Source organism: Leptodactylus fuscus, chromosome 1 (genome assembly GCF_031893055.1).
Source record: "Leptodactylus fuscus isolate aLepFus1 chromosome 1, aLepFus1.hap2, whole genome shotgun sequence".
NCBI classification, from domain to species: Eukaryota; Metazoa; Chordata; class Amphibia; order Anura; family Leptodactylidae; genus Leptodactylus; species Leptodactylus fuscus.
Genome location: NC_134265.1, coordinates 262,092,293 through 262,119,351, shown reverse-complemented (window position 1 = coordinate 262,119,351; position 27,059 = coordinate 262,092,293). Strand labels below are relative to the sequence as shown.

General features: G+C 40.3%; 1 protein-coding gene across 2 annotated transcripts; it reads left to right on the top strand.

Annotated features, from left to right (window-relative positions):
* Positions 1-5,055: 5,055 nt before the first annotated feature.
* CASP6 (caspase 6) lies at positions 5,056-26,544 on the top strand. Of its 2 annotated transcripts, XM_075286769.1 has the most exons (9): positions 5,056-5,191; positions 9,917-10,075; positions 14,458-14,499; positions 16,384-16,432; positions 18,293-18,442; positions 20,093-20,169; positions 20,444-20,619; positions 22,729-22,882; positions 24,130-26,544. In XM_075286769.1, exons 1-9 carry the CDS (start codon positions 5,173-5,175, stop codon positions 24,360-24,362), a joined length of 1,059 nt encoding a protein of 352 aa, XP_075142870.1. In that variant the 5' UTR covers positions 5,056-5,172; the 3' UTR covers positions 24,363-26,544. The 2 variants fall into 2 exon arrangements, with proteins under 2 accessions (XP_075142870.1, XP_075142878.1); XM_075286777.1 differs by lacking the exon at positions 9,917-10,075 and having other exon boundaries at positions 5,057-5,191.
* The last annotated feature ends 515 nt before the right edge of the window (positions 26,545-27,059 follow it).

Below are 27,059 nucleotides of genomic sequence, written 5' to 3'. Positions count from 1 at the left end.
TTGTATCTCTAAGTATTCAATGTACTGGCATATAAAGATATCTTTATATACCAAATATATTATGTAGGGATAGTATATTGCTATTTGAGCTTGGTATGATAGAGCCTAATAGAGCCTGTAGTGTGACAGCCATGTAAACTCCATTCCTTGGGTTCAAGCCCCAGCTCATATCTAATCCTCCTACTAATATTATAAATGTGAAAGTTTGGATGTTTATTACTCGATCACTCAAAAACGGCTGAACGAGTTTGGATAAAATTTGGCACATAGATAATTTGTAACCTCGATTAACACAAAGGCTATTTTTTATCTTGGTGAATGACATGGTTTTACAACTGTTATGAATTTATGTTCATATACTAGATTACACTGCTCTTGCCAGCAGCCTTATCTCAGCTAATTGCAGGTTGCTGATAAAGTCTGGTCTGTTATCTCTCTATGACACTGAGTCCATTCTGTACAGGCATCTGCATATTATCTGATCTGTTCCAGGCAGCGTGCTGACAAACCCCTTTAATTGGCTCTATCATTGGAAAAGTCATTTTTAACTAATCACATACTTTAGAAAGACTATTCCACACGTACATTTTGTATGTAAATTGCCTCAGTAGTTTTTGAATGAGACCATTTTTATTCATATATTAATTAGCTTTCTCCGTGCACCCCCGAAGTCTCTTCGTGCACTGTCTTCTGTGTATACAGCACAGGCTGCTGCTGACTCCTCCTCTCCGCTCTCACACACAGCAGGGAGAGGAGAGCTGGCTGACAACTTCCTGTGCATGCTGGAGCCTAATTAGCATGTGAATAAAAGCGGACTTATTCAAACACTACTGAGGTAATTTACATACAAAAGGTAGGTGTGAAATAGACTTTCTAAAGGCTACGCAAGTATGTGCTTAGCTAAAAATGACTTTTGCCAATGATAGAACCCCTTTAATCCAAATTGGCAGTTTGCCAATTTTAACCCCTTCCCGACATGCGCCGTAATAGTACGGCGCGTGTCGGGTCTGTAACTATGGCGACCGCCCGGGAGCCGGGCGGCCGTCATAGCCGCCGGGTGTCTACTGCTTTAAGCAGTAGACAACCGGCTCTAATGCCTCCGATCGGTCCCCGGACCGATCGGAGGCATTAACCCCTCCGGCGCTGCTGTCAAAGGCGCCGGAGGCGCCATCTTCCCGGCGGCGCATGGGCGCCGCCATTTTGGCAGGGATCGCCGGCTCCTGGAGCATGCTCCAGGGCCGACCCCCCGTTGCCATGACAGCCGGGAGCCTTGTTAAGGGCTCCCAGCCAGTCTGCAAATTGTCTCTTTTGCAGGCTGGTGTATACAGCCTGCAAAAGAGATGATGATTTTTTGCAATGCATTGCAATGCATTAGCATTGTAATGCATTGCATTAGTGATCAGACCCCCTGGGGTTCAACACCCCTAGGGGGTCTAATAAATGCAAAAAAAAAAAAAAAGTAAAAAAAAATATAAAAAAATATAAAAAGTATTAAAAGTTCAAATCACCCCCCTTTCCCTAGAACAAATATAAAAGTAGTTAAAAACTGTGAAACATATACATGTTAGGTATCCCCGCGTCCGAAATCGCCCGCTCTACAAATCTATAAAAATATTTTTCCTGTTCGGTAAACGCCGTAGCAGGAAAAATAGTCAAAAGTGCCAAACCGCCGTTTTTTCACTGTTTTAATTCTGATAAAAATTTGAATAAAAAGTGATCAAAGCAATAACATTTCCCGAAAATGGTAGAACTACAAAGTACACCCGACCCCGCAAAAAAAGACGCCCTATGCATCCCCGTACACCTATGTATAAAAAAGTTACGGCCGTCGGAATATGGCGACTTTTAGAAAAAAAAATTTTTAACACCGTTTTGGAATTTTTTTTAGGGGTCAAAATGTAAATAAAACCATATAAATTTGGTATCCCTGGAACCATACCGAAACACAGAATACAGGGGACATGTCATTTTGGCTGCACAGTGAACGCCGTAAAACCAAAGCCCGTAAGAAAGTCGCAGAAATGCATTTTTTCTTCAAATCCACCCCATTCTGAATTTTTTTCCTGCTTCCCAGTACATTATATAGAATAATTAATGGTGGCATCATGAAGAAAAAATTGTCCCGCAAAAATTAAGACCTCATATGACTCTGGGAGCGGAGAAATAAAAAAGTTATGGGGTTTAGAAGGAGGGGAGTCAAAAACGAAAAACGAAAATCAAAAAATGCCATCGGCGGGAAGGGGTTAAACATGCCGGGAAAAAGAAAATCTTAATTTTTTGCAAAATTCTAAAACCACGAGAGCTATGAAGGTAGTCAGAAGTCTACAGACTTCTCCTCAAGTGGAGCTCAGGGGGATCATTGACTCCAACAACACATTCATTATATGGCGTCCTAGCCAGCTGCTGAGATGTCAGAACAATCACAGTAATCACAATAAATAAAATAAAACTAAATTGATAGGGGATCCCCAACAATTTCCTCCACATTAATATTCACTGCATTGAGGTGACCTCACAGTGAAGCATCAGCAGCGTGAACATGGCCATCCATTCTGTGACCGGGTGAGGTGAACTGAAAACCCAAAGACTCCTGGGAAACCGGGTGAGTTGACATATCTGTTGTTGCATTTGAATCTTGGATTGCTGTATGTGACAGATTATTCTCTGCTGCATATATCGGAAACCGCTGGTTCCAGTTTAAAAACAATAGACACCTGACAGACCCCATTATAGTCAATGGGGTACATCGGGTTCCGTCTGTAACGGCTGTTTTAGCGATCAACCTCTCTGCTAATTGTGTTTCTCGCAGTGATGTCAGTGTGAACCTAGCGTAACAGAATCGGCTAGTCTATATATGACATTCTTGCATTTGCTTCATGTGACAGAATCATTACTGCTGTATCTGGCAGGCATGGTTCTGCTGCACCTTACTGACTTGGCTTTGCCTCATCTAATGCGACATATGTAGCAGAGCCAGGTTTGTCAGATGAAGTTCAACTGAATTTGAAATTTGAGTCTGTCACATGTAACCATGAAGCCCATAAGGGGTAAAGGGGTGTTTGTGTTGGTTGTGGCAAGAACCTATCCAGCTCTGCTATATCTTTTTTTTTTTTTTTTTTTATAAATTCTTTATTTATAAGCAAAGAGAATACAACAGGCAAAACCAAAATGCAACATAAGTCACAAAACAACAAAACAGGGAGGGCCCAAAACTGGAACAAAGGCCCAAAACCCATAAATACGTCACAGGGAGCGGACAGCTCTGCTATATCTTGTGAGAGATAAAGTGAATTCCCTGAGCGGTGGCTATTTTATCAGATCCAGAGGCCTCACAGAAGAGTAGGCTTTGCTGTGGTCTTCCATGCTCTTCATCAGCAAGAAGAAGCTGTCCCGTCGCTTCCGGGTGTATTATGACTTGTAGAGGAGTCATAAACAAAACAATACAGGACCAGGTGTGAGTTCAATTTAGCATTCTGACAAGGGGACACATTGTGGTGCAGCCCCCTCCCCCTTTTCTTTAATTTTTCCCCTCCCCTTGCTAATAATTTATACGTTTTAGGACTCCTCTGGGCTGTTTCGGTGTGTCCCCCCTCCACTTTATTTCTTATACTTATTGGGTAGTGGGATTCAGTTTTGTTTGAGGTTAACATGCTACAGGCGCTGCAAAAGTCTCTGGTCAGAATTTCTTCAGCATCTTTCTGATTGGCAGCTGTCAGTCAGTGGTGGGAAGAGGACCCCTTTATAAACAGTTGATTTTTCTGCAGTCGAGAAGTCTCCCCTCCCTTCTTGATTTTTAAGAACTGTCATAGTAATGTTTAGTGGGCTTTGCTGCGTGGATTTGGTTAATTCTAAACGGTTATTGTGATGCATGTTTGATGTTTTTTTGAGTTTTTATTCATTTATTGGTTCATTAATTTATTTTTCTTTGGTTACCCTTAATAAACACTGTAGCCTTACTCTCTATAAGCAATGCTACCTCCGATGCCGCCGCTGCTACCTCTTGTGTACCCCATATATTGGAAGCTCCTCTGAGCAGGGCCCTCAGTCCCATTGCGTGAAATAACTTTCTTTTGTAATGCATCTTTTTGTCTGTCCTTCAACCCTACAAATTGTACAATGCTGCGGAATATGTTGCCGCTATATAAATAAAATGTATTATTATTATTATTATTAGCCTTATTCCATGCACATTGAGGTTGACTGTCAATTCTTATTATTGAGGAGGAGGGGGGCTTGTACTACCACAACCCTGCTACTCAAGAAAGGTTAGGAAGCAAACTAGATTGCCATGGGGTCTAGCAGTTTGGAGCAACAAGAGCCACCCTTCGGCCCCGTTCACACAGGGCAAGAAGGGCCGGATTTTGTTGTGGAATCCACGTCATAATTCGCCCCCTCACAATGGTGGTCTATGCCCTTTCTTCAAGTGGATTCCGAGGCTCATCCGCGGTGTCCACCTCACAACAACACCCTCCGGACTAGGCCCACTCATTTGGGCCTAATATGGAGCTGAAAACCGCAACGGGATGCCGTGCACTGCAGCAGCCGCGACAGAATATGCACACGCGTATTCACGTGTGAACTAGCCCTTAGGGCTCCAAACAACTCATCTCAGCAATGGAGGTTTGGATTTTTAGGGGGGTTGAAGTGTTACATTCAGGGGAGTCTCACCTCGCTAACTGCTATTACATGCTGATCCCTGGTGACAGACTCCCTTTAACCCACTCTGAGCTGCAGCATTGTCATGTAGGTTTTTGAGCTAAAGCCAGAAATGGATCCAGCAGAAAAATAAAGGTCTTTCTTTTATAGACCCCATTGCTGTCAAATTATCTTCAGGTTTTGGCTCAAAAAGTTTACTAAACAGTGCTCCAAAACTACCAGAAAACGTGCATGTGTGACTCCAGCCTTACTTCAGGGCACTCACGGGGAGGAAGGAGGAAGGGGCGAGAGAAAGCCAAATTGCTTGAGTGAGAAGTGGGAGGGGAGAGAATGGCCGGCTGGGTGGAGATTGCTCTCTATGAGGAAGTCACTGACGAAAGAAAGAAAGCTTACCTGCAAGGCTGGGAGAGTGCACTAATATACTTCTTGTAGCAAGAGCATAATACACTCCAAATAGTACACTCCTAGCAGCTGGCACGTCTCCAGAACTCCTCAAGTCAGGATCAGCTCACCAGCATGTCCAGTGAATCTACAGGTCAGTACAGTTGTCAGTGAGACTGTTTAGCACATACCTTGTATATTACAGATCATACATCAGCCTGTCATGTATACTGTAGCAGGCCTATCAATATACTGGTAAAGCTAATAAGGACAATGAATCATGTTCATGTACAGTAAATATTTGCTAATCTTATGGAAGTTAAACAGCAGGCTGGCTCAGTGGTTAGCACTGTTGTGGTCCTGAATTCAGTCCAGCTGCATTCAGGTTTCCGTTCATGGGGTCTGCTTGGGGACCCCACAAACAGATACCTAATTCACTTGAAAAAGCGCTTACCCCATAGACTATAATGGGGTCCACCTGGTTTCCTCCTGCTTGCTTAAGTAAAATGATGGCCAGAATGTCTGAATGGGCAACAATCGCAGTTGTGAATCCAGCCGCAGGCGTACTCCAAAGACAGACTGTGAGTCCTATGTGGAACAGTGAGCAATGACAATATACATGAAGTGCTGTACATTTTTGTGGAGGAAAGCATTATATAAACCCGGCCTGAGAAATTCTAATAGGCTGGTGGGACCTAAGCAGACATGTGCTGTAGCAGTACTGAAGAGGTATAAGATGTACCAGGCAATGCACATGATGCAGTTATAGCTGTATTCAATCCTTGGGCTGCTAGCCTCAACAAGTGAAACACTGACTAAAGTTGTGGCCCCATGTAGCGTAAACACCGTGGTGTTTTACAGTACCTGCTAAGTGCATTGCAGAAAAATATCCACAACGGAGTTCAAAAACCGTTGCGTTTTTGTAAATCACAGCATGACAATTATACCTACGGAATTGCTGCAAGTTTCCACATCTGCCAGCACAGTCCGGTCCTGCTGCTCAGCTGTCTTCTCTTACAGAAGTCCTCTTATGAAATCCTGGGTACCCTCCGCTGAAGCCACTGACTCACCAGCGGGTTCAGTGGCCTAAGGTAGGTGCCTGGGGACGTCACAGGTAGTGACAACCCGTGTCCTGTGCGGCAGAAACCTCTGCTGGAAGAAAATGACGGAGCTTCAGGACAGGACCTCGCTGGACAGACAAGGGACAGAGGAGTATGGTTTTTTTAAAATAAGATTTAGGCCTGGACAACCATTTTATGGATGGTGTGCCTCAATATCATCCCTCTGGCATAGAGGGAATGATAAATCCAACCCTAGATCTCAAGTAGGGACTATCTAGTCAAAAGATGACTCTTGAAAGTTTCACTAAATCTTGAAAAGAAACATTATGAAAACCACATTAGCATTAGGTATGTGTGTGTGCACAGGAGCATTGTGTATATCAATAACTTACATCAAGCTCCTCATACACTAGTTATCTCAGTCCCCAATTGTGACATATATAGATAGTCTATTGTACTGTGATGATCTGCAGTAACATTTCTGCCATTGAAATCACTACATCATCAATTATGACTTATTCCATCTAAAGGGTCACATTTCAAATAACTTTTCATAGAAGAAGCGTAGCATTTATACAAATTAATATAAGATTAGATGGGATGCCAGGTATTTTAACTATGCTTTTGATGTGAATTTTTTGTTGTGAAGGGAACGGGCTGTTTTTTCAATAAAAGTTGACTTTCTTTTAAATGATCCTCTTTCTGCTTATAGAGAAAAATGGTTAGAATAGTTGAGAAACAGGAATGTGGAGGTCAGTAAATATGCAGTGCCGGTCTTTTGCTATACTATATACCACACAGAATTTCTGGTTTGTCTTCATTTGTAACCCTGGAGCTACCTTGTGCTCCAGGGCTTTCATTATAGTTTTTCATGCACAAACATGCCACCTATGTGCAAATTTTAACTTGTATACTAAAAACACGCCCCTATTTCCAGTAAGTAATTAAAGTATTTTCTCATTCTGCCTGGTTATCTTATAATAGAGGTCATTCTGGTCATTTAAAAAGGGGCTCTATCAGCAAAATTATGCTGTATGAGCCCCACATATGCGTAAATAGCCTTTAAAAAGGCTATTCAGGCACCACAAATGTTATTTTACCCCCCCCCCCCCCCCCGTTTTAAAATAAAACCATAAAAACATTTTTTTTTTGTGAATCATATTTTTATTAATTTTTTTTCATACCATAAAAACATATTTGTAAATCATACATATCGTGCACGGTGGGCAGGCATTCAGGGTCCGAGGTCATCTTGCTGTCACGCCTTCCTCTTCTTTCTTCTTCCAGCGACGCCCTCCTGTCCTCGCTCTTACCCGCCGTCATCATCTTCTTCTCTTCCATGAATGAAGAAGTTCGCGAGCGATACTGCGGAGGGAGTATGGAGGGAGCACGCGCAGGATTTGAACACAACCCGCTGGAAGAACAGAAGATCAAGGCGGGGAAGAGCCAGGACAGGAGGACGTCTCTGGAAGAAGAAAGAAGAGGAAGGCGTGGCAGCAAGATGACGTCAGACCGTGGAGGACCGCCCACCGTGCACGATGGGTATGACTTACAAATATGCTTTTATGGTTTTATTTTAAAACGGGGGGGGAGGTTTAAAATAACATTTGCCCACGCATATGTGGGGCTCTTACAGCATAATTTTGCTGATAGAGCCCCTTTAAGCACCCACTTTCCACTATTCGAATCCCCTCCAGTCATGAGAATATAGCTTCCATTCCTCAGTCTGAACCAAGCAGCAGACCGCACATATGCAGCACTTCTTCATTTATTATGTATGGAGCTGCCAGAGATGACCAAGAACAGCATTCAGCTGTCCCATAGTAGTAAATATAGCATCTGCAAATGCACAACCAACCTCTCCATGCATATGGGCACAAGAGATCCGTTCCAAGTGATCAGACCCTCCCCAATCAGACAGTTATTGCCTATCCAGTGCATAGGGGGTACATTAATAACATATGACATCCTTTTAGTGAGCCTGCTTTAGATTGCTTTCACACAACCAAAGTTTCATTAATGAAATTCGGCCCATGTGTGAGCTGTATTTACCGGTCTGAATACTATGCCGGGATGCGAACATCTTGCGTTATATTTGTTATGATGCTAGGAGTCCCTGCCTACTGTTACATAGTATAGCATAGTAATTCACTGGAAGACAGGGACTCCATAATGCTTGGGTTCTTTCTGGCATAGTTTTCAGCTCGGCAAAAACGATTCACGCATGGACAGAGTTTCACTGGTGAAACTCTGTCGAGTAAAAGCAGCCTTAGGCTAAGGCCCCACATTCTGGAAACGCAGATTTTTATTTTTTTGTGTAACAGATTTTTTGGTGTTTTTTTTTTTGGGCCAAAGTCAGGAGTGTCTTAAAAAGGAATGGAAAATACAAAGTAAGCAATTAGCTGTTTCCCTTCTGTTAAATCCATTCCTGACTTTGGCTGTTTGGTGTTCATCTGAATATAGTCTTAATCCATTTTCACCCTGGGGAATTGAATTGAGAACAATACCAGTTAAGGACTGCCATGGGTTTCAGGTATAACTTACACCATCTTTCTGGCATGAGTTATAGTAAATCTGTCAGGCCAAGGCAAATTCTACCCTGGCCCAACTTATTCTCAGAACCATTGAGGAAAAATGTTGCTTTATGGCATTATGCCTATAGGTTAAAGGGGCTCTAGCCCATAACACGTAAATCTAAAAGATAAAGTGGTAAAGATATGCCTGAGGAGGAGAGGGACTTTGAGGCAGCAGGAAGAACGGTGGGTGTCCAGAAGCTATGACACTAAGGGGTGCACGGAACGCCCACTGTGCACGATCGAGCTCATTTGTATATCGATTTCCACGGTAATGAACAAATAAGGGGGTTCTTTTTACAAACTAATAGCAGCACCTGAATGGCCTTTTTAAAGGCTATTCAGGCATATCTTTAGCTCATAACACATAAATCTAGTGATAGAGCCCCTTTAAGTGAGTGTGATGCAGTACTGACACATTATAATGGATTTTATTTAGATGTATGGTCTGGTGTAAACATTTATGTTGCCTTATTGACATGCCCTTTGTTTCTTGCCTGAACCAGGTTTGTTGAGCAGTAGTTTGGTACAACCAGTTATATGGAAGAAAAAAGACCAGTGTGAATGAGCTGTTATGACAGCAGTGTACGTTGTGTGTGCTATCTAGTCCTGTTGTTCTTATTCCAGTCTCTTGTGACTAGATGACACTGCTCTGGAATAAGGAGTGGCAGGTGCATCTCCTAATGGTTTCAGGTTCTTTCTTGCTAGATGAATGAATCCCAAGATACCATTACTCCATTTGTTTTCATCATACAGAATCTTTGCTCTAGCTGCTAATTCACACAAAGAATATTACTAAAAAGCAATCTTGTACTAATATTCTTTTGTCTTTGAAAATTGTTCACTTTATGTTGCTTGCATTCAAACTATCAATAGTGTAAGCAAAATGCATTTTTACTTAGACCTGTATAACAGGAATAAGCAGGTCTACATGGTATGCCAGACTCTTTACATATAGTGCAGAAAACTGAAATCTTTTACATCTCTGTAATTTTTTTTTATTTATTTATACAATTTTGATATTTAACTATGGCTGTGTCCACGGGAAAACACCATGAATTAAACTGATAATATAAAAGAGATATATAGATATATCTAAATACACACATATATATGTGCTTAGATATGAGCAAGACCTATATCCTTCAGAAAAAAAAAAGTAAATATGGGCCTCAAAAGTTTTGCCAAGACACACGCATGTATTGGCATTTTAGCTATAAGTCGTTGTCTTGTTTCTGTCTTTAGAGGTGACAAAATCAGCTGCAGAGCAGCATACTGTGCTGAATTCACAGCGCAAAAGACCAGTACCCATGGTGCATACTATGAAGGCGACTCGTCCCAAGGTACCTGATACAGCACCCACAGATGTTGGTTATGAAAAGGTGTTGCCTGGAGAGGTACCAGGTGAGGTGTATAATATACTCCAATATATGTTCTATTGGGGGGGGGGGGTCCCTATTTTTTTTTTTTTTTGCTTTATCATTGAATGTTAAATTTCCGGAATTGTACAAAATACAGCCTCCTGCCTATTTAGTAAGATCCCTTATGTTAACATTAGATAGTGCTACTTGGAAAGTATTGCCGTATGTAGGCCTAGTGGCTGTACAACTGGCAGCATCTTGGGACTTGAATAACAGGAATACACTCCAGGAAACAAATATTAGATGAAGAGCTAGTCTACTGTGTCACAGTTGCGGACTTTATGTGCGTGCAACAAAAACGATTTCCAGGCAGAGAGGCCGCATATGGACACTGGCAGTCACCTTTAAAAACCTCATTCATATGAATGGGTATTAAAGCTGACCGCCGGCAAGCCGTCCTCTATCCAGTTTCACCAGGGTTTATGATGGAAACCCCGCAGCAGTAGTGTGAACCCAGCCTTATTTGAGATGCAGTAAAATATTTATATCTGTAACATATACATAACATTTTTTCTGTGAAGTACTTCCTACTGTGTCTGTTAAGGCCAAGGTGAGTAAACATGCTATAAATTATAAAATGTGAAAGGTCACCCGGCATGCAGGACTAAGTAAAAGTTTTAGGAAGGTGTGGAAAAAATGCTGCAAAGTAAGGCCAGGTTCACATCTGTGTTAGAGTCTCTAAGAGATTCCGCTTAACATTGGCAGAGAAAAGTCCTGCGAGGAAGAATTTTCTTTCTGCCGGTTTCAATATAAAATCAATGGAAACCCCAAATTATAGTCTATGGTATCCACGGGTAAGCGCTTTATAAATAGACAGGCTCTCCGTCTTTCAGGTCCCCTTGTGGATCCAAACTGCTGAGTGCTAGTGTGAACCTAGTGTAAGAATGCTTTCAAATCTAGAAATATTAATGGTTTGGTTTTGTCAATGAACAAAAGAGAATAAAAATCACACCAATATATGGTGTGGCCACCCTTTGTCTTCAAAACCGTATCATTTCTTCTAGGTACACTTCCACATAGTGTTTGAAGGAACTTGGCAGTAAGGTTATTCCAATGGTAGGATGTGACTGGTTTTCTTTTCCTGGTTCTGTTGACCTGGTGTCCATCCTCACTATGATTCCACACTATAAATAATGTCCTTTCCTTATAGCATACACGCAAAAAAAATACACTCACTAGTCACTTCCCCCATTTCCCAGGATTCCACTCCTGACTTTGCTGCCAGCGGCTTGGGAGCAGCAGGCATGATGTTGTGGCATCACTACATTGCCCCTGCCTGCAAATCTGCCAACAGGAGAGTAGGAGTACGGATGAAGACCAGAAATGGACCCACTAAGAGATCCAAGTCTCAGGAATTGCGCTTCCACCACAATGATAATCAAATCGGCTTTATTTAGCAAAACAACAATACGCGTTTCGGGCTTAGCACAGCCCTTTATCAAGTGTAATAAGCTGTATAGCCATGCCAGATTCTCACTGTGGTGGAAGCGCAATTCCTGAGACTTGGATCTATTAGTGGGTCGATTTTCTGGTCCTCATCTGTACTGCTAGTCTACACCTTGGGGTTTTTTGGAATTTGGGATTCTTGACGGACGGCAAGTGTCTGTTATTTTTTTTACAATTGAAGTCTATGGGCAACGGACTTATAATGGACAGTAACTGATAGCCATCAGTTACTGACTGTTATTTTGTGTCCGTTGTTTTCTGCACATGCTCAGAAAGCAGAAATGGAACAAAAAAAATGGACAGTATAAAAAAAGACGCTAACTGATGCTGGTGTGTCCGTTTTTTTTTTTTGTTTGTTTGTTTTTTTTTAACTAATCCATTAAATGGATCAGTTAAATATATGGACACATTAACATCAGTTAGTGTCCATTAATGTTCAGAATTTTTTATTTATTTTAAACGGACGCCTTCATAATGGAATACAACGGTAGTGTGAACACTGCCTTAAGCAACTGTGGCCTAGTACTGTGCCAGTAGTATTTTCACTTTCCTCTTTGTTGTACAGTTTAATCTTTTATAACTTTATGGATGAGAGTTTTATTTGACGGCAATGCTGTTTTGTATAAAAGGAAATAAAATATTCCTGTAAGTTATTGCACTGAAGGTAGAAAGTCCATTTTTAGTGCGCTGGGAACAACATGAAATAGCAATGACTCATGATAATCAGATATCAATTGTAAACAAAACTTTGCACAACATAAACCTATTGCAATATATACATGTTAAAACACGGATGACCTCTAGAGGTATGTGTATGTAATATGAGAATTGCTTATGCAGACTATTTTTTTATATCTTGGACTTTGAGGTTATTTAATGTCACACGTATGCTGAGAGTGGTCTTATGAGAGCCTAGTGCCATATAGTCATTTCATGAAAGTCATTGAGCATCCTATATACACCCCACCAAAATAACTACTATTTACCTGGTCTCTAGATAAATGAAAAGTCTCAAGCTTTATTGCTTATTAAATTCAATAAGAAAAGGCTAAGAACTATCTGCAAAATCTAGTACTTCACAGTATACAAGCGGCATTACCTTACCGTGCCCACCTCAAAACACTATTCAGCCATACTCAGCCTGGAGTAATAATCTCATGTCTCTTCACTTGGGATATTGCATAGACTGTTTTACACTTAATGAATTTAGGTTAATGTGTGTGTCCACAAAATGAACGGAAACAATATGGTACTCTCCAGTAGTAAAAGTGTGAAGAGGAGACATAGTGTGCCGGGCAGCTGAGGATTTAGGAGTGAGGTATATTCTATATGTGTGTCCCCTTCGGCTGCTCAGAAACTAGATACAAAGCAGCACCTTATGTTTTATGGTGTAACCTCTCCCAAATGCAGATTCTCTGGCAGTGCTGCAATGTGTACCACCTTTATTATTGTATTTATTTTTAGAGCACCATTTATTCTATAGTGCTGTACATTTGAGAGTTTACGTATAATAAACAACACAAGTACAATACTAACAGCGACCCGACCAACTGGTACAGTGGGTAGAGGGCCCTGCCCACAAGGGCTTACAATCTGATGGAAAGGGCATAGAGACAATAAGTGTGGGAAGAACTATTTGGGTGGTGGTGTGGTGGCAGCAGGGTTATTGATGGTTGTAGACCTTCCTGAAAAGGTGACTTCAGGGTCCTCTTGAAGCTTGTGATGGGGGACTGGCAGTCTTATGCGCTATGGTAGCAAGTTCCAGAGTATAGAAGATATGTGGGAAAAGTCTTGGAGGCGGTTGTGTAAAGAACAGAATAGGAGGTCTAGAAAGGATCACAGATTACGTGTGGTTACATAGCAGGAGATTAGGTCAGAGATGTATGGGGAGGGCAGGTTCTAGGTAAAAAAAAAAAAAAAAAAAAAAAAAAAAATGACAGTAAGGCTAAAGCCCCATGCAGCTAATCTCTAGAAAAGACCTCACTGGAAATGCATTGTATTTTTTTTCTGCAGTATTTTTCACAGAAAGTCAGTAGAGTTTTCTTCTGCGGACTTTCTGCCTCTATTATACCTATAAGAAAAATGTCAGCTTTTCTATAGGTATAAATAACATGCTGTGATTTACAAAAACCTGTGATTAAAAAAAAAAAAAAAAAGTCTTTTTTTTTTTCCCTGCAATGTGTGGAAGGGATCAGCCATCGACATGGCCAATGGGATAAGCTGTCACCATGGCCAAAATCTGCATTTTCGCAATGTGTGGCCCTGGCTTGAAACAGATACGCGTTAGATATCTCTGTGTCTGAAAACACATGGCTTTCGAGCAATGGTATTTCCTAATGGCAGTGCTTTCCTATTACAAAAGCTTCAAGGTGTTGACTTGGCCTCCAAATTCCCAAACTCCGTTTGAATGTGCATTTTTGAGATGTATTGGAGGTCCCTCTCTACAAGATCTGCTGCTGCTATGTTGGTGCCAGATACCACAAGACGCCTTAAGAGGTCCACCAGAGTCTCTCTATGTATCACAGCTGTTTTAGCAGCAAAATAGGGAACCAAAAATCACAAGACAAGTTGTTTTAATATTATATCATCTTTGTGTAAATCGGGGAACAAGGGTGTAACTTGAGGGTGTGCAGATGGTGAGCTGTAGGGGTTTTTCTTCCCAATATGAGATGACCAGTACTATAAATAACACATTATGGTTGGAGGCCTGCTGCGGATTTTGCATTGCCAATGCAAGCATTATAACAAGCCTTGTGTAATGGACACTTGATAGGGATTGATGTTGCCAGTCATATGGGTAAAAGGATAAGAATACTAAGAAGAAAAAAAAGTTTCTGAATAGCTCAGGATGTTGACAATAACTCTTGTGCTGTGTGTACACGTCATTTCCTAACAATATGAACATTTTTATGTTTACAGGTCAGGAAGAAATTGACAGCAGAAGAATACTAGAGAATAAAGGTAGTGTTTACTTAGCAGAGTACACATAATGCTTTCCTTATGTAATTTATTCTTGGCTTTATGCAGTAGAGCAACACTGTGACTATTACAAATATGGGAGTATGTGGGGTTTTTTCCAATTGTAATTTTTTTATTAACATTTCAGTAGAAATGTTTGACCCAAAATATATGGTAGAGCATGCCCACCGCAGAGTTACATCTCCAGCAAACCGAGGTGATTGTGGGGTTGAGGGAATGAAGAAGGGCAGGGGTGTAATACCAATGCATTAATAGTTTATATTGCATCTCCTTGAGTGTTACATGTCAAGGACCAAATCTGCCAGTGAGCAGGAGGGATTGGCCAACCAAGGGTCATATATCTAAACAGGAGTAGGCCGACTATCAGGAGAGGATAGAAGTTGACAAATTGTGGTGATCAGGTCTTTCGTAAAAGTACCTGCTTGGCACAACCTCTCAAAGGAAATAGGAGTAGTGACTCCGCAATTTGTCGGTAGTGGAACCACTCTGTTTGAGGGATGTCTATTGCTGGGGTAAAATAGTCAAATACCCTGAGCTCCAGGAATGGGGGATCAACCAGGTTGGCTAGTCTGAAGAAGCTAGCCCTAGACCAGGGATGCATCATGGAGGAGGACAGTCCCTCCAGATGGAGTTGGTTATACAAAAAGGGAATCACTATAATGTCCCAAAGTGACCTCCAGGGAGTAGATTGTGAACCCTATATGGGACAATGATTGACAACATCTGTAAAGTGGTGCGTAATATGATGCAGCTATATAAGTAAGCAGAATAAAATCTAATATCCCATAGTGCCACTCCACAGAGTATAATATTCCATAGCGGCCTCCATACAGTATTATGTCCCATCATGGCCCCAACAGTGCTTGTTGCAAAGATTGAAGGTTCAGCAAAACCTGAAATTTTTAGGGTACACCACCTACAGAAGCCTGATCCATGTGACATCACTACAGAGGCCCAAAGACAATGGAGAACTGCACAGGAGTCCAGGAGTGGTGAGTAACACCGTTTTATGTTCGCTCACCTATCCTGGGCTACCGATAATTATACTCTGGGGTCTTAAAAGACACTCACGCCACTCCACCCCAAGTATAATAGTAGCAGTATTTGTTGGGGTTCGCTCAACAAAAACTCTTGCCATGGGCCTTACTTGCTGATCCCATCATCTGCTTATGACAAACCTTTGCTTCCGACCCAGAGATGTGGTGGTGGGACGCACAAAATTTCAATAATTTTATAATATCATTTAATATGCAGCAACTTAATCATTTATTTTAAAGTTAAAGTCAGTAACTTTTTTCAATTTGATCCAAAACTAGTCCTGACTAACTCAGACTCTGCAGCCCTAAATTCTAATAAATGTCTTTTCAGAGCACTTTTGATTTGAATCTGCCAGTTTATCTGACATTAAAACAAATTTTGGGAGATTCACTCCTCCTCTACTAAACAAGTATGGTAACCTAAGTACATACAGTAGACTTATTTTATCAAAACTGTACAGAATATTTGGTCTTGTTGTCCTTCACAACTCTATTCGATAAATGTATCTCATACAGGGAACGTCTTGCATGGAAAATCAAACAAACTCAGCATATAATTAATTCAGATTACATCATTACTGTTGTATACTGTAATCTCTCTAGGGCCTAAATCACATAGGACAATAGTACGTACTCTTTTTCACAACTTATTTATTATATGACACTTTTATACCTGTCAAATACTGCAAAATTGAAGGTGTGCCCCATCGCATATCTCAAAAAAAATAAAAAATACTGCAAAATGTATTTACGTATATTAACATTCATGTAAAATATTTCATACAATGAACTTTCTCCTTTTTTGAGAATTTCTATTTACTTTTCCTAGATGGGGATGGAGATGCAGGGATCACAGAGCCAGATGGTTTCATTACAATGTGAGTTGGTGTTTTTATCAAATTATCCAGGATATTTATACCATTACTTAGTACATTCTATGTGGTATACATATTCACTGCCCCAATAAAGATGCAACACACAGATTACAGGCAAAATAATTTATACGTATTTAATACAGCATAAAACCATTAATATAAAAGACGCTCAACAAACATATACACTTATGCAAGTGTATACGTAATAACCTGTGCATTACTGGGGCTAACTGCTCCCAAAGAAATTTCTCCTAACTACGGTACATATTACATGCATATAGGTTTCATTGTTCATCTTCTTTATATTAGAGCCAGTACCCTGCTCCATCTAATACTAATTCCACAACAGACGTGGATAAATACGATACTAATATAAAGTATACAGACCACAGGAGAGAGAGATTGATTCACTCATGGCTTGTCAGTTGCTTTTTATTCATGTCCAATATTTGTGTTTATGCTGTATTGAATAAAGATGTATAGTTTATTTTCCTGGATTGTATCGTTTAGTGGGGTCATACAGATTATCTGTTAATTTAGATATTTATACGAAATGGGCTTGTATGCATCATATTTGGAAAATGTATGTATGAGCATTGTAGAAAGTATATCTTTGCTAAATGTTTTTGCCTTCAGCCATTTTTTGATGGCAGTAATATTCTTTGAGTCACGTATACGACTATCTTGATAGAACTTGATTCCATTAGAGGTCAATATAACTTGTCAGGATTTGCCAGGACATGTTTAAATATTATAGAATGTTTGATTGTGAATGTGTGTGCATTTAGTTTGTGGGAAAAAACTCTGGGTCAGACCAATGTCTGGATATGATGTATACTACATATGCTTCACTGTATATAAATTCAACCTTTTCAGTTAAATGGGTGGTCCAGGAAATACAATCTTTTTTTTATTTTCTTGGAGGCCAGGGACGGTGAAAAAAAAAACAAAACCAAAACAGACTCACTTGTCCCCAGCACTCCGGTGTCCCAGGTCACTGTCCGGTCCAGCTCGCCAGAAGTCCTTATCGCACATGACCGCTGAGACCAGTCAGGGACCTAAGGAAAGGAATCAAGATGTCATTCACATACGTCGCAACTTCCTTTCCTTAGGCTGATTGGCCTCAGCATTCACATGTGGTGAGGACCAGACCTCTTCTATTCTTTGAATGTGGAGGATTTCCTGGAACCATTCTGTCATAGTGGGAGGATTGCTGGACTTCCAAAGTCTATTTATTACTATTCTGGCTACTATACCTAGAAAGCTCACCAGATTCTTAGTGTCGTTTGGTCCAGGTAGCATCGAAAACAGCAGCATTGGGGGAGGGGGTGGGGGGTCATTAGCTATCTGCACATAGGAAAAATTCTGTATTGGGACCACCACCTTTTCCAAAACTCCTAGATGACACAGCCCCACAAAATATATAGTATCATGCCCTATCCTGATGGCATCTCCAACAGGTCTCCGTTACGTTCAGGTTGGACCACAGGTAACGTATTCTAGCACGGTATTTTGTAGTTGGTTTCCTGCGATTCATGTGATTGAGAATTTGTGGGAGTGGGGAGAAGGCCTTATCTTATTGCTCCTATCTAACCCAGAGCACAGGCTATATTTTTTAAAAATTTATCCTGTTCATATTTCCCATTTACTCTTCCTTCACAGCAAATCTCTAAGAGGCACATGTAAAATTTTTATAACTAAATCTTAGACAAGACACATTGTGACATAAACTAATATAAAAGGAACTTAAAGTAGCTGCAAAAACGGATATATGTCGTGTTACACAAAAGTATACTTGGCCTTTTATAGAATTCATGTAGTACTCAAATAGTCTAACAAAAAGTCATGTGTTCATATTCACAGGTCTCAAGCACTGGACCCAGCTGCAGAGTATGACATGACAAAAAAACGGCGAGGCGTGGCTCTGATCTTTAACCACGATTGGTTTTTTTGGCAGTTAACACTGCCAGAAAGACGAGGTACAAATACTGACAGAGATAATCTTCACAGAAGGTATGAATTCAATAAAATTGGAAGTTCTTTCTATAGCACAGTACATTACACAGTGGACCTGACTATGGCAAAAACATGCAAAAATCTGGTTTTTGCAATGGCTTTCAGCCACAATTTCAGGTCAGCTGGCAGGACATTCAACTCTTGCAATGCAGAACCTGAAGCAATAATTGACATTCTGCAATTCAGAATCTGCAGTGCAGGAACCTTTTGGGGGAATTTCTCAAGACCGATGTATTTTATGATGGCCTCGATGTTCCCCGCTCATGAAGAGGCTGCACTTGCACTTAGGTGTTATTGTATGACTGCCATACATTCTGCCAATACTTAAGCCATTTTGTTGGCCTAAATGTTTGATGAATATGGTGCAGGCAGTAGCCCCAACCATGTTCCTCCCCTAGCTTTGACTACTTCTGGAAAAGTGGTGAACCTGGTGCAAAATTGCCAACTATCAAATTGTCACTTTGTGATGTGGATTAAGGGATTTGGCGAATCCCTCTGCATTTTTTTTCTTTTTTGTATGGATGAGACTTCTCCCTGACCTAATGATGACTTTAGATGCAGCAAAAATTCTGAAACTGAAAATTATTGAACTGAATGAGGCTTGCAGAAGTCCCTGCTGGGAATGGAATTGTATGTTGTTGTTTTTTTCAAATTTTTTTTTTGCAGCATATGCATCTTGTTGTCCCATGTTAAATGCATACCTACAGGAAAAAATAATGGTAGTGTAGTACAGTAATGTTTCAGGATTTCTTTATTTTTACTGGCCTTTATGGGATGGAAAAGTAAAAATGTCTTTTCAATATCTAGTTCAGCAACCTTTGCTCTGGTTAACATAGTGGGTCATGTTGTTTTTTCTGTAAACTTTTATATGAAGGAGACAAAATGCAAAACATTGCATAGCATCAGGAAAATGTAAGCGTTTGAGTTTTGTGCATCATTTTTTCCCACTGCGGTTTTTTTTTTTTTTTTTTTTTTTTTTTTTATCTCAAGCCACATTTTTTGTGTGGTCATAGCCTTAAATTACCTAATTATAATTCTTCATTTCTGTATGCTGGTGTATGAAAGCTGTATATTTACTATTAGGTTTCCCCACAAATTACAGCAGAATTCTAGTGGTGCCAGTAGAGTGACAATTTGTGATATTGTTAGAGATGAACTAACCAGTTCTTAAAAATCTGCGTTTACGAATATTCCAAAAATCTCAGGTTTGGCAGGGTTTTGGGTTCACTACCCTCAAATCACTATCTTCAGACATCGCTATATAATAAGCACAGTTCCAGGTGTGGTGCAATAAAATAAACACTGTTGTTCCCCATCCCTCAACTCTCCCGGGATCCGTCCAAGCATCTTCTGTGATATTTTGGGCTTTAGTGGTTATCTGGGGCGCTAAGTCCCAATAACAGGCCTCGGTAGTCCTTAAGGGTCCATAAAACCACAGAAAAGGCAGGAAAGTCACAATGAAGAGGACCCAGCTGTTTATCCTTTTAACACACCTTTTGTGAGCTTTAGGCGTGGAATCAAAGCACTGTTGGTTCGAACCCTATGAGTTCAAAAATTTGTAATAATGGAAGTAAATGTAAAAATAATAATAATTGAACATTATATTTTTAAACCTATTTTTCAAAATACACTAATTATGTTATTCAGGTTGACAGACCTTGGGTTTGAAGTAAAGAGCTATAATAACCTTAAAGCTGTGGACATACTTGAGACAATCCATAAAGGTAAATGGTTTAGGTATTTTTCATTCTTTTATATTTTTCCTTTTCTAAACTCAAAGAGAAAAAAGCTAGTATTTCGTAGGTGTTAGATTTTATTATACCCTGTGTCTATGATCTACACACAGCAAGTAGTTCTTATGCTTGGTGTTATAACCAAACCTATGGTACGGGTTGTTTTAGTCATTCTGCTTTGCTCAAGTTTTATATTTTGGTATAGATATAAAAAAAACAAAAAAACTTAAAATGTACCTTTTTGCTTTTCAAATGACCTTCCCAGTGGCGACAAGTGACCACAGTGATGCAGACTGCTTCCTTTGTGTCTTCCTAAGTCATGGAGAAGATAACCATGTGTATGCCTATGATGCTAAACTTGAAATTCGGCAACTGACTGCTTTATTCAAAGGAGACAAATGTCCAAGCTTAGTTGGAAAGCCTAAGATTTTCATAATCCAGGTAAATGTTCAATGGTTAATCTGTTAGATCAACATGTATAGGAGGTTGCTAATAGTAATGCACTGGTACATAACCAGGTAATTCCACCATTCTAGGGGCCCAGGGTATACAGGGGAAAAAGGGAATACCAGATAGGAAACTAAAGGGAAATAGACAGAGTGTGATACTATTAAGCCCTAAAAGCCTATCTCAGGAACATTCCCCTAATGGTAAATGACCTGACAGGACCCTGTCCCTACGTTAAGGCCACCCTGTGGGAAAACCTGAAAACACTCAGGAAAAATAAAAATAGTTGAGCATACCACCCGACATGCATGTTTCATCAGGGAAAGATGTAAAAAGACAACCCTGAATCATCAGGGGTTAACGGTGCTCAAACACACAAACAAGCCCTGTATAGACAGAAGATTAGAGAATAACACTGAGCAATATATCACTCATACATGTTCTAACCATACATCCCATAATGTCATGGGGGTAGACAAAAAAAATAATAAGAGCAAGTGTAGTGAAAGCCAAGGTATGCAGGATAACGGTCTCCTTAAAGGGGTTGTCCCATCACAAGGATCCTATCTATACTGCTTGTTAATGTGGATGTAAGACTTTTCCTAAATACATTGCTTCAGCAAAACTGCTTTGTTTGTCCACTATCTTACTTTATTCAATTCATTGTTGACACAGCCCTTGATTTATCTGCTCAAAAGTCAAGTGATGTATCTGCTGCTTTCAGGGGGGAGGGAGGAGGGGCTAAGTGCACGGGAGCCAGCCTGTGTATCTAGCTATTCCTGTGTCTACACCACATGTGACCTAGATTCCTGCTATCAGATAGAGGAGAGGAGCTGCGTTCATTTCTGAACTGTCTTCTGTTCTCCCAGTTATCAGGCTAACTCATTTGTGTTCATTATGGCAGAGACAGGCAGTCTCTGTATGTAACACAGAATGGAGTTGCTGCTGCCTGTACTTCATAGTCCAATATGGGTGGGCGGAGCTACATGTGAATTTGGGGGTGGAGCTAAATGGCAGGTTGCATGTGAAACCCCGCCCACCAAATGATGCAAGAAACCAGGAAGAAAGAAGATTTTACAGCAGTGAAGACTGCTGAGTATGCGACGTGGGAATATCCCTTTAAGTATCAGGAAGAGACCACCATTGCCCAGGTCTCAGACCCCGCCTCTATTCCAATATAAAGAGTCAGGAAGTGCGCGCTTCAAATGCTTCATGCTGCAATTTACAAAAACATTTTTTACAAAAACATTTTTTAAATTGCAGCATTTCCGCTACAGGTTTTTTTTTTTTTTTTGCAATGTGTGGATTGGATTAGTCAGAATCCCATCCACATTGCAGGTACTGTAAAACGCTGTGGTTTTTGCACAGCCAAATCGCAGCATTTACGCTACATGGGACCCCAGCCTTAAGATGAGGTGTGATAGCTAGTCAGAGGGAAAAAATTACCTGTGAAATTTATATTTGTACCTTAAAGCAAATGCAAAAGTATATTACGACAGCGAAACATGCAAAAGTGGGAATAAATTTCAACAAAGCTGGATAGATTTTTATGGATTTCATAGACTGGGCAAGAGGCATCTTCTGCCCCCACTAAACTGGCTTACTGCAGACCACTCTTAGGCCTGTGTTTAGCCAAAAATCATGTCCACCAGAGAAGGATCATCTTTGCGAAATAGTCAGGGATTAGGATCACATTGAAATGTAAATATATTAAACTAATTGACTGCGGTTATGGATTGCATTGTATGACTTTCATGTAGGAGGTTATGGCATGGCACACTGACTACAACTTCTTTGAAGTGTGCACAATAACTGGGTTGCTTTGTGTTGCACACATCAGGAATTTGCTTTCCTTCATCAATCACTGATGAAATGATATCTGTGAGAGACTTCTGCAGGAAGAGGATATGGCTATGTAGGGCCACTCGCCCTCTAGTGGCTGCAACAATCTAGATGCTACTGGTTTCTGAGAAGACATTGTACTGCTATCTAGGATGTGCATATGAATAATCAAGGAGTCTGTACAATGGCCCAGAGTTATAAGTTGTTTTTTTTTAATAAAACAAAGTGACGTCCCTTTTATTCTCCTTTCTTTTACTTTAGGCGTGCAGAGGTGCTCAGCATGATGAGCCAGTCTTGGCTACTGACTGTACTGACAGCAAGGATCCTGAAACAAATACTGTTGAAGTAGATGCAGCTTCTGTATATACTCTGCCTGCTGGGGCTGATTTCATCATGTGTTATTCTGTTGCAGAAGGTATCAGTATTTGTATTGTAAAGAAGCAAACTTGTCCTCAATTTACCTACCACAAGCTACATTAGACAGAAGCAGTTACAATCTGTAATTCTCCGATTATCAGGCAGTTATTGCAAGGATCACATCATATGTTATTTCACTTTTTTATAGAAACAGAAAAATAATATTAAATAACATAACAGCACTAAACTTGCCCAATAGTCCCAGTGATTACAATGGGCTCTGCCAGGTACTGTAATTTCATCGGACAAAATAAGGCAACATATTGTATTTTGTTCAGCATTTTTGATGGAATATATTCAATGGAAATGTTTGATTGCTTAGTAAAAACTCCCCTAGTTTTTGAGTTTAAACTGCAAAAAGTCAACAATCTCTCCACTTTATTGGGGATATCCAGGGGCGTAATAATTAAACCGTAATAGTAAAACTTGGAATGAGGCCCCACTACCCTTTGCTCTTTTTTTATTTACTTATTTATTAATTAAATTATTTAGTGTAAAAAAAAAAAAAAATTCAATATTTTTCTATAAAGGCTAAAATAACATTTGGCTGTGGGGTTTTAACAAAAAGGAATCAGAATCGCCAATGAAAGACCCATGAAAAAAAGCAAAATTCTGTGTGTAATGTGGGGAATCGCTCAGATAGATGCTTGTAGCAGTGCGGGAAACAGGGACACATACACTGGATTGCACAGAAGTTCAGGCTTTATTCACTTGTAATGCATGCACTGCGTTTGTAAAGGCACAAATAACAAAAAACAAACACCTTCTCGGCTGAGAACTGACTTAAACATAGGAACACTTTTTCCTGACTATACAGGAGACTGGCTACCAGTCTCCCACCTTGGCAACAACAACGGGTGGCACAGTACCTGCTCTGTAGGTTTGGTATGGAGAGATCAGCTCTGTCAGTGTGGTGCCACACTCCTAGTCTTCACACACAGACTGTTATTAGGGCCTGATTAGTCAGCTGACCCCCCTGGTGTGGGTCTCACCATACACCCTTTAGGTGCCTGGCTGGAATGTACCTGTCTTCCCAGACCACACCCTTCACTCTCTCACAGTAAATTCTATTCTGCTAGTTAAGTACATATTGATGTTGCCAGATATCTGGCAAGAATTTGTGACTTTACAAAAAAAAACATACAACAGTACTGAGTTAAAAATACAATATTTTAGTTTATTATATCTCTTTATATAAAAAGTACATAAATGAATGCATTTTACAATTATTATTTTTTTTTTCAGGCTACTATTCTCATCGTGAAACAATAAATGGGTCCTGGTACATCCAGGATCTGTGTGCAGCACTTAAACAGTATGGACAGTCGCTGGAATTTACTGAATTGCTGACACTGGTGAACAGGAAAGTGTCGCTGCGCTCCGTTGAAAATTGTCTTGATCGGAATGCAATTGGGAAAAAACAAGTCCCCTGCTTTGCGTCCATGCTGACCAAGAAGCTTTACTTAAAACCAAAGTAGAACTATTGGTACTTGTTTTCTACATATAGAACTATAATAATTTTATACTTTTAGTTTGCAATGAGTGCATGACCAAAGACATTGGAATTGAACATGCAGGTTTTATGCAGTTTTTCAGGAATCAGAAGTAGATTATAAAATGGAATTACAATGTCAATTTTGTTACATTGGCCTACAATATGAAATTAGCCCTTAGGGTCAGTTCACACGTGAACTGCCCGCGCGGGTTTTGACACCGAGAGAGACGCGGCGAGCCACGTCTCTCTCTTCCGCTGTTGGCTCAAATGAATGAGCCGACATAGGAGGGAGCTGCCGGGGGCGGAAGCCGAGCGGCTTCCGCCTGAAGATAGGGCAGGTCGTTTCTTTTCTCCGCTAGCGGCAGCCCGCCACTAGCGGAAAAAAAAAAGCCCGGCGGTCTACATAGACCACCATTGTAAAGGGGCAGATTTTGAAGCGAAATCCGCCCCTTTGCCCACGTGTGAACTAGCCCTTATATAAAAAGTGTGTAGAGGCAAGAGATTGGTCCAAAGTCACTTCTAAGTTTGGTGCAGGGGCGTAGCCGTTGTTACCGAGCCCTGCACCTTAAGCGGTCCCAAAGGTTCCTCTGCCACATAAAGTATACTACTATTTTAAATGGTACTAGGCTGGTAAAGGCCCCATTACAAATTTAGCACTGAAGCCTAGGCGTTACGTGTTACACCTTTGTTTTGTTTTTTTGCTGGACCTTTGGAGCCCATTATTTTGTTACATCCTTGGCCTACCAGTGAATCCGCTGGTATTCTGGTGGTCCAATCCGTCTTTATTTAAAACAATAATTTCTTCCTGCTCTACCTACTTCTGGCCTTGGCTCAAAAACTGCATGAACAATTGCACATGTGCTTTCAGTCTTAGCTTCAGGCCACACATTGTAGAAAAGTAGATTTTTATTTATTTTTTTGTTTGTTTTTTTGTGGCAGATTTGGCTGTGTTATTTTTGAGCCAAAGGAGTGGATTTAGCAGCAAGGAGAATTATAAGAATTTGCTCTATATTTCCCATTCCTTGTGAATCCACTCTTGGCGTTTACAAAAAAAAAAACACAACACAGCACATTCTGCAACATCAAACAAAGCTTTTCAGAAATGTCAGTCTTAGGGAGCCTTCACACGGAGTAAACACACGTGTATTTTTGCAAAATACACGTGTAAAAATAAGATTCCCATTGACTTCAATGACATTTTACAGGCGTATGTTTACAGGCGTATTTTTACACGTGTAAAAAATATCATTGAAGTCAATGGGAGTCTTATTTTTACACGTGTATTTTGCAAAATACACGCGCGTTTACTCCGTGTGAAGGCTCCCTTAGGCTAAGGTTCCATGTAGTGGGCTGCAGCAAAACAGTGATGCGGTAACAACCGCAGCCCCAGCCCATCATGGCTTTTCCTGCAGCGTTTTCACAGAAAGTCTGCAGAACATTCCCCACTGACATTTGGATTGGTTGAAGAAGGTCTGAGGCAAGACTGACATGTTGTAATTTTCTGGATTGCAAATAAAAAACGTTAAGTGTCTTACTTGTACGTGCTAGATTTAATTTTCTAATAAAGTTAGGAGTGGAACCCTATCCTGGTACCTGAATTGGATTAGGAATGCCATGATATTTATTCACATGACTCTGAAAAACTGTACACAGCCATTTTTAAAACCATCACTGACCTCAAAAAACCTGACATGCGTTTGTCCATTTTGATGGACATAGCTATAGCCATAGGAATAGACTCAGACATTTATCGGTTTTAGAATAACCATGTGACAGCCATTTGAAAAATTACCATCACACAGCCATTATTCGCTATCATGTAAATATGCCTCTTCAACAGACTGACACTGCCAATATTAACAGATGGTATATCTGTGAAAAACTGCACTGTTGTGTGACCAAGGACCTTAAAGAGACCAGCAAACATTTTGCTTAGGAAATTTTAATGGTCTACCAGTCATGTTGCAATGAATTTTATGGATAAGGGTTTTTTTTTTCTGTTTTACCCAAGACTGTTTTAATAGCTTTAGGTTCCAATACAAAAGAATACTCTTGGTGACATACCTTAGCTTGCTTTTACTGCATTACTACTGCTTTAGGTCTCTACTGTAACACCTTTCTATTTAATCCTCTTGTACATGGATCTACAGGCAATAAAATTTATTTTCTCACTATATACATCTAATCACTTAAATGAAAAAGTGAAAAAATGCGAACAGCCACAATACTGTCAGATATAGAGTACTGGTATAAAGGAAATAAAAAATAAAACTTACAATTCTGAGGTCCCATGTTTTTGTGAAAAAATCTTATAGTGGAAATACCTGATGTGTGAATCGGATCCAAGTCTTGGGGTGCACGGATAATCCCTTCCGGCTTGGGACGAACAGTGAGTAGAAAAAATATAAACAAATCCAGCGCCCAGGCATCCGATATGAATTAAAAATAAAACGTAGCTTTTATTTCATGGGAGACATGCTCCAAGTAAAAATCAAGCAGTAAGTCCAAAGTGCAGGATGGTACTATTGCATTGCCTGCACGTTTCGGAGCGTAAAAAGCCATGACTAAGGGGCTTTTTATGCTCCGAAACGCGTAAGCAATGCGATGGTACCATCCTGCACTCTGGACTTACTGCTTATTTTTACTTGGAGCATGTCTCCCATGAAATAAAAGCTATGTT

Excerpts from the sequence above, each read along its gene's own strand:
- CASP6 (XM_075286769.1), top strand. Across the intron at positions 10,076-14,457 it reads GTTGCCTGGAGAGGTACCAG|GTCAGGAAGAAATTGACAGC; the intron begins GTGAGGTGTATA and ends TTATGTTTACAG. Across the intron at positions 14,500-16,383 it reads AAGAATACTAGAGAATAAAG|ATGGGGATGGAGATGCAGGG; the intron begins GTAGTGTTTACT and ends TACTTTTCCTAG.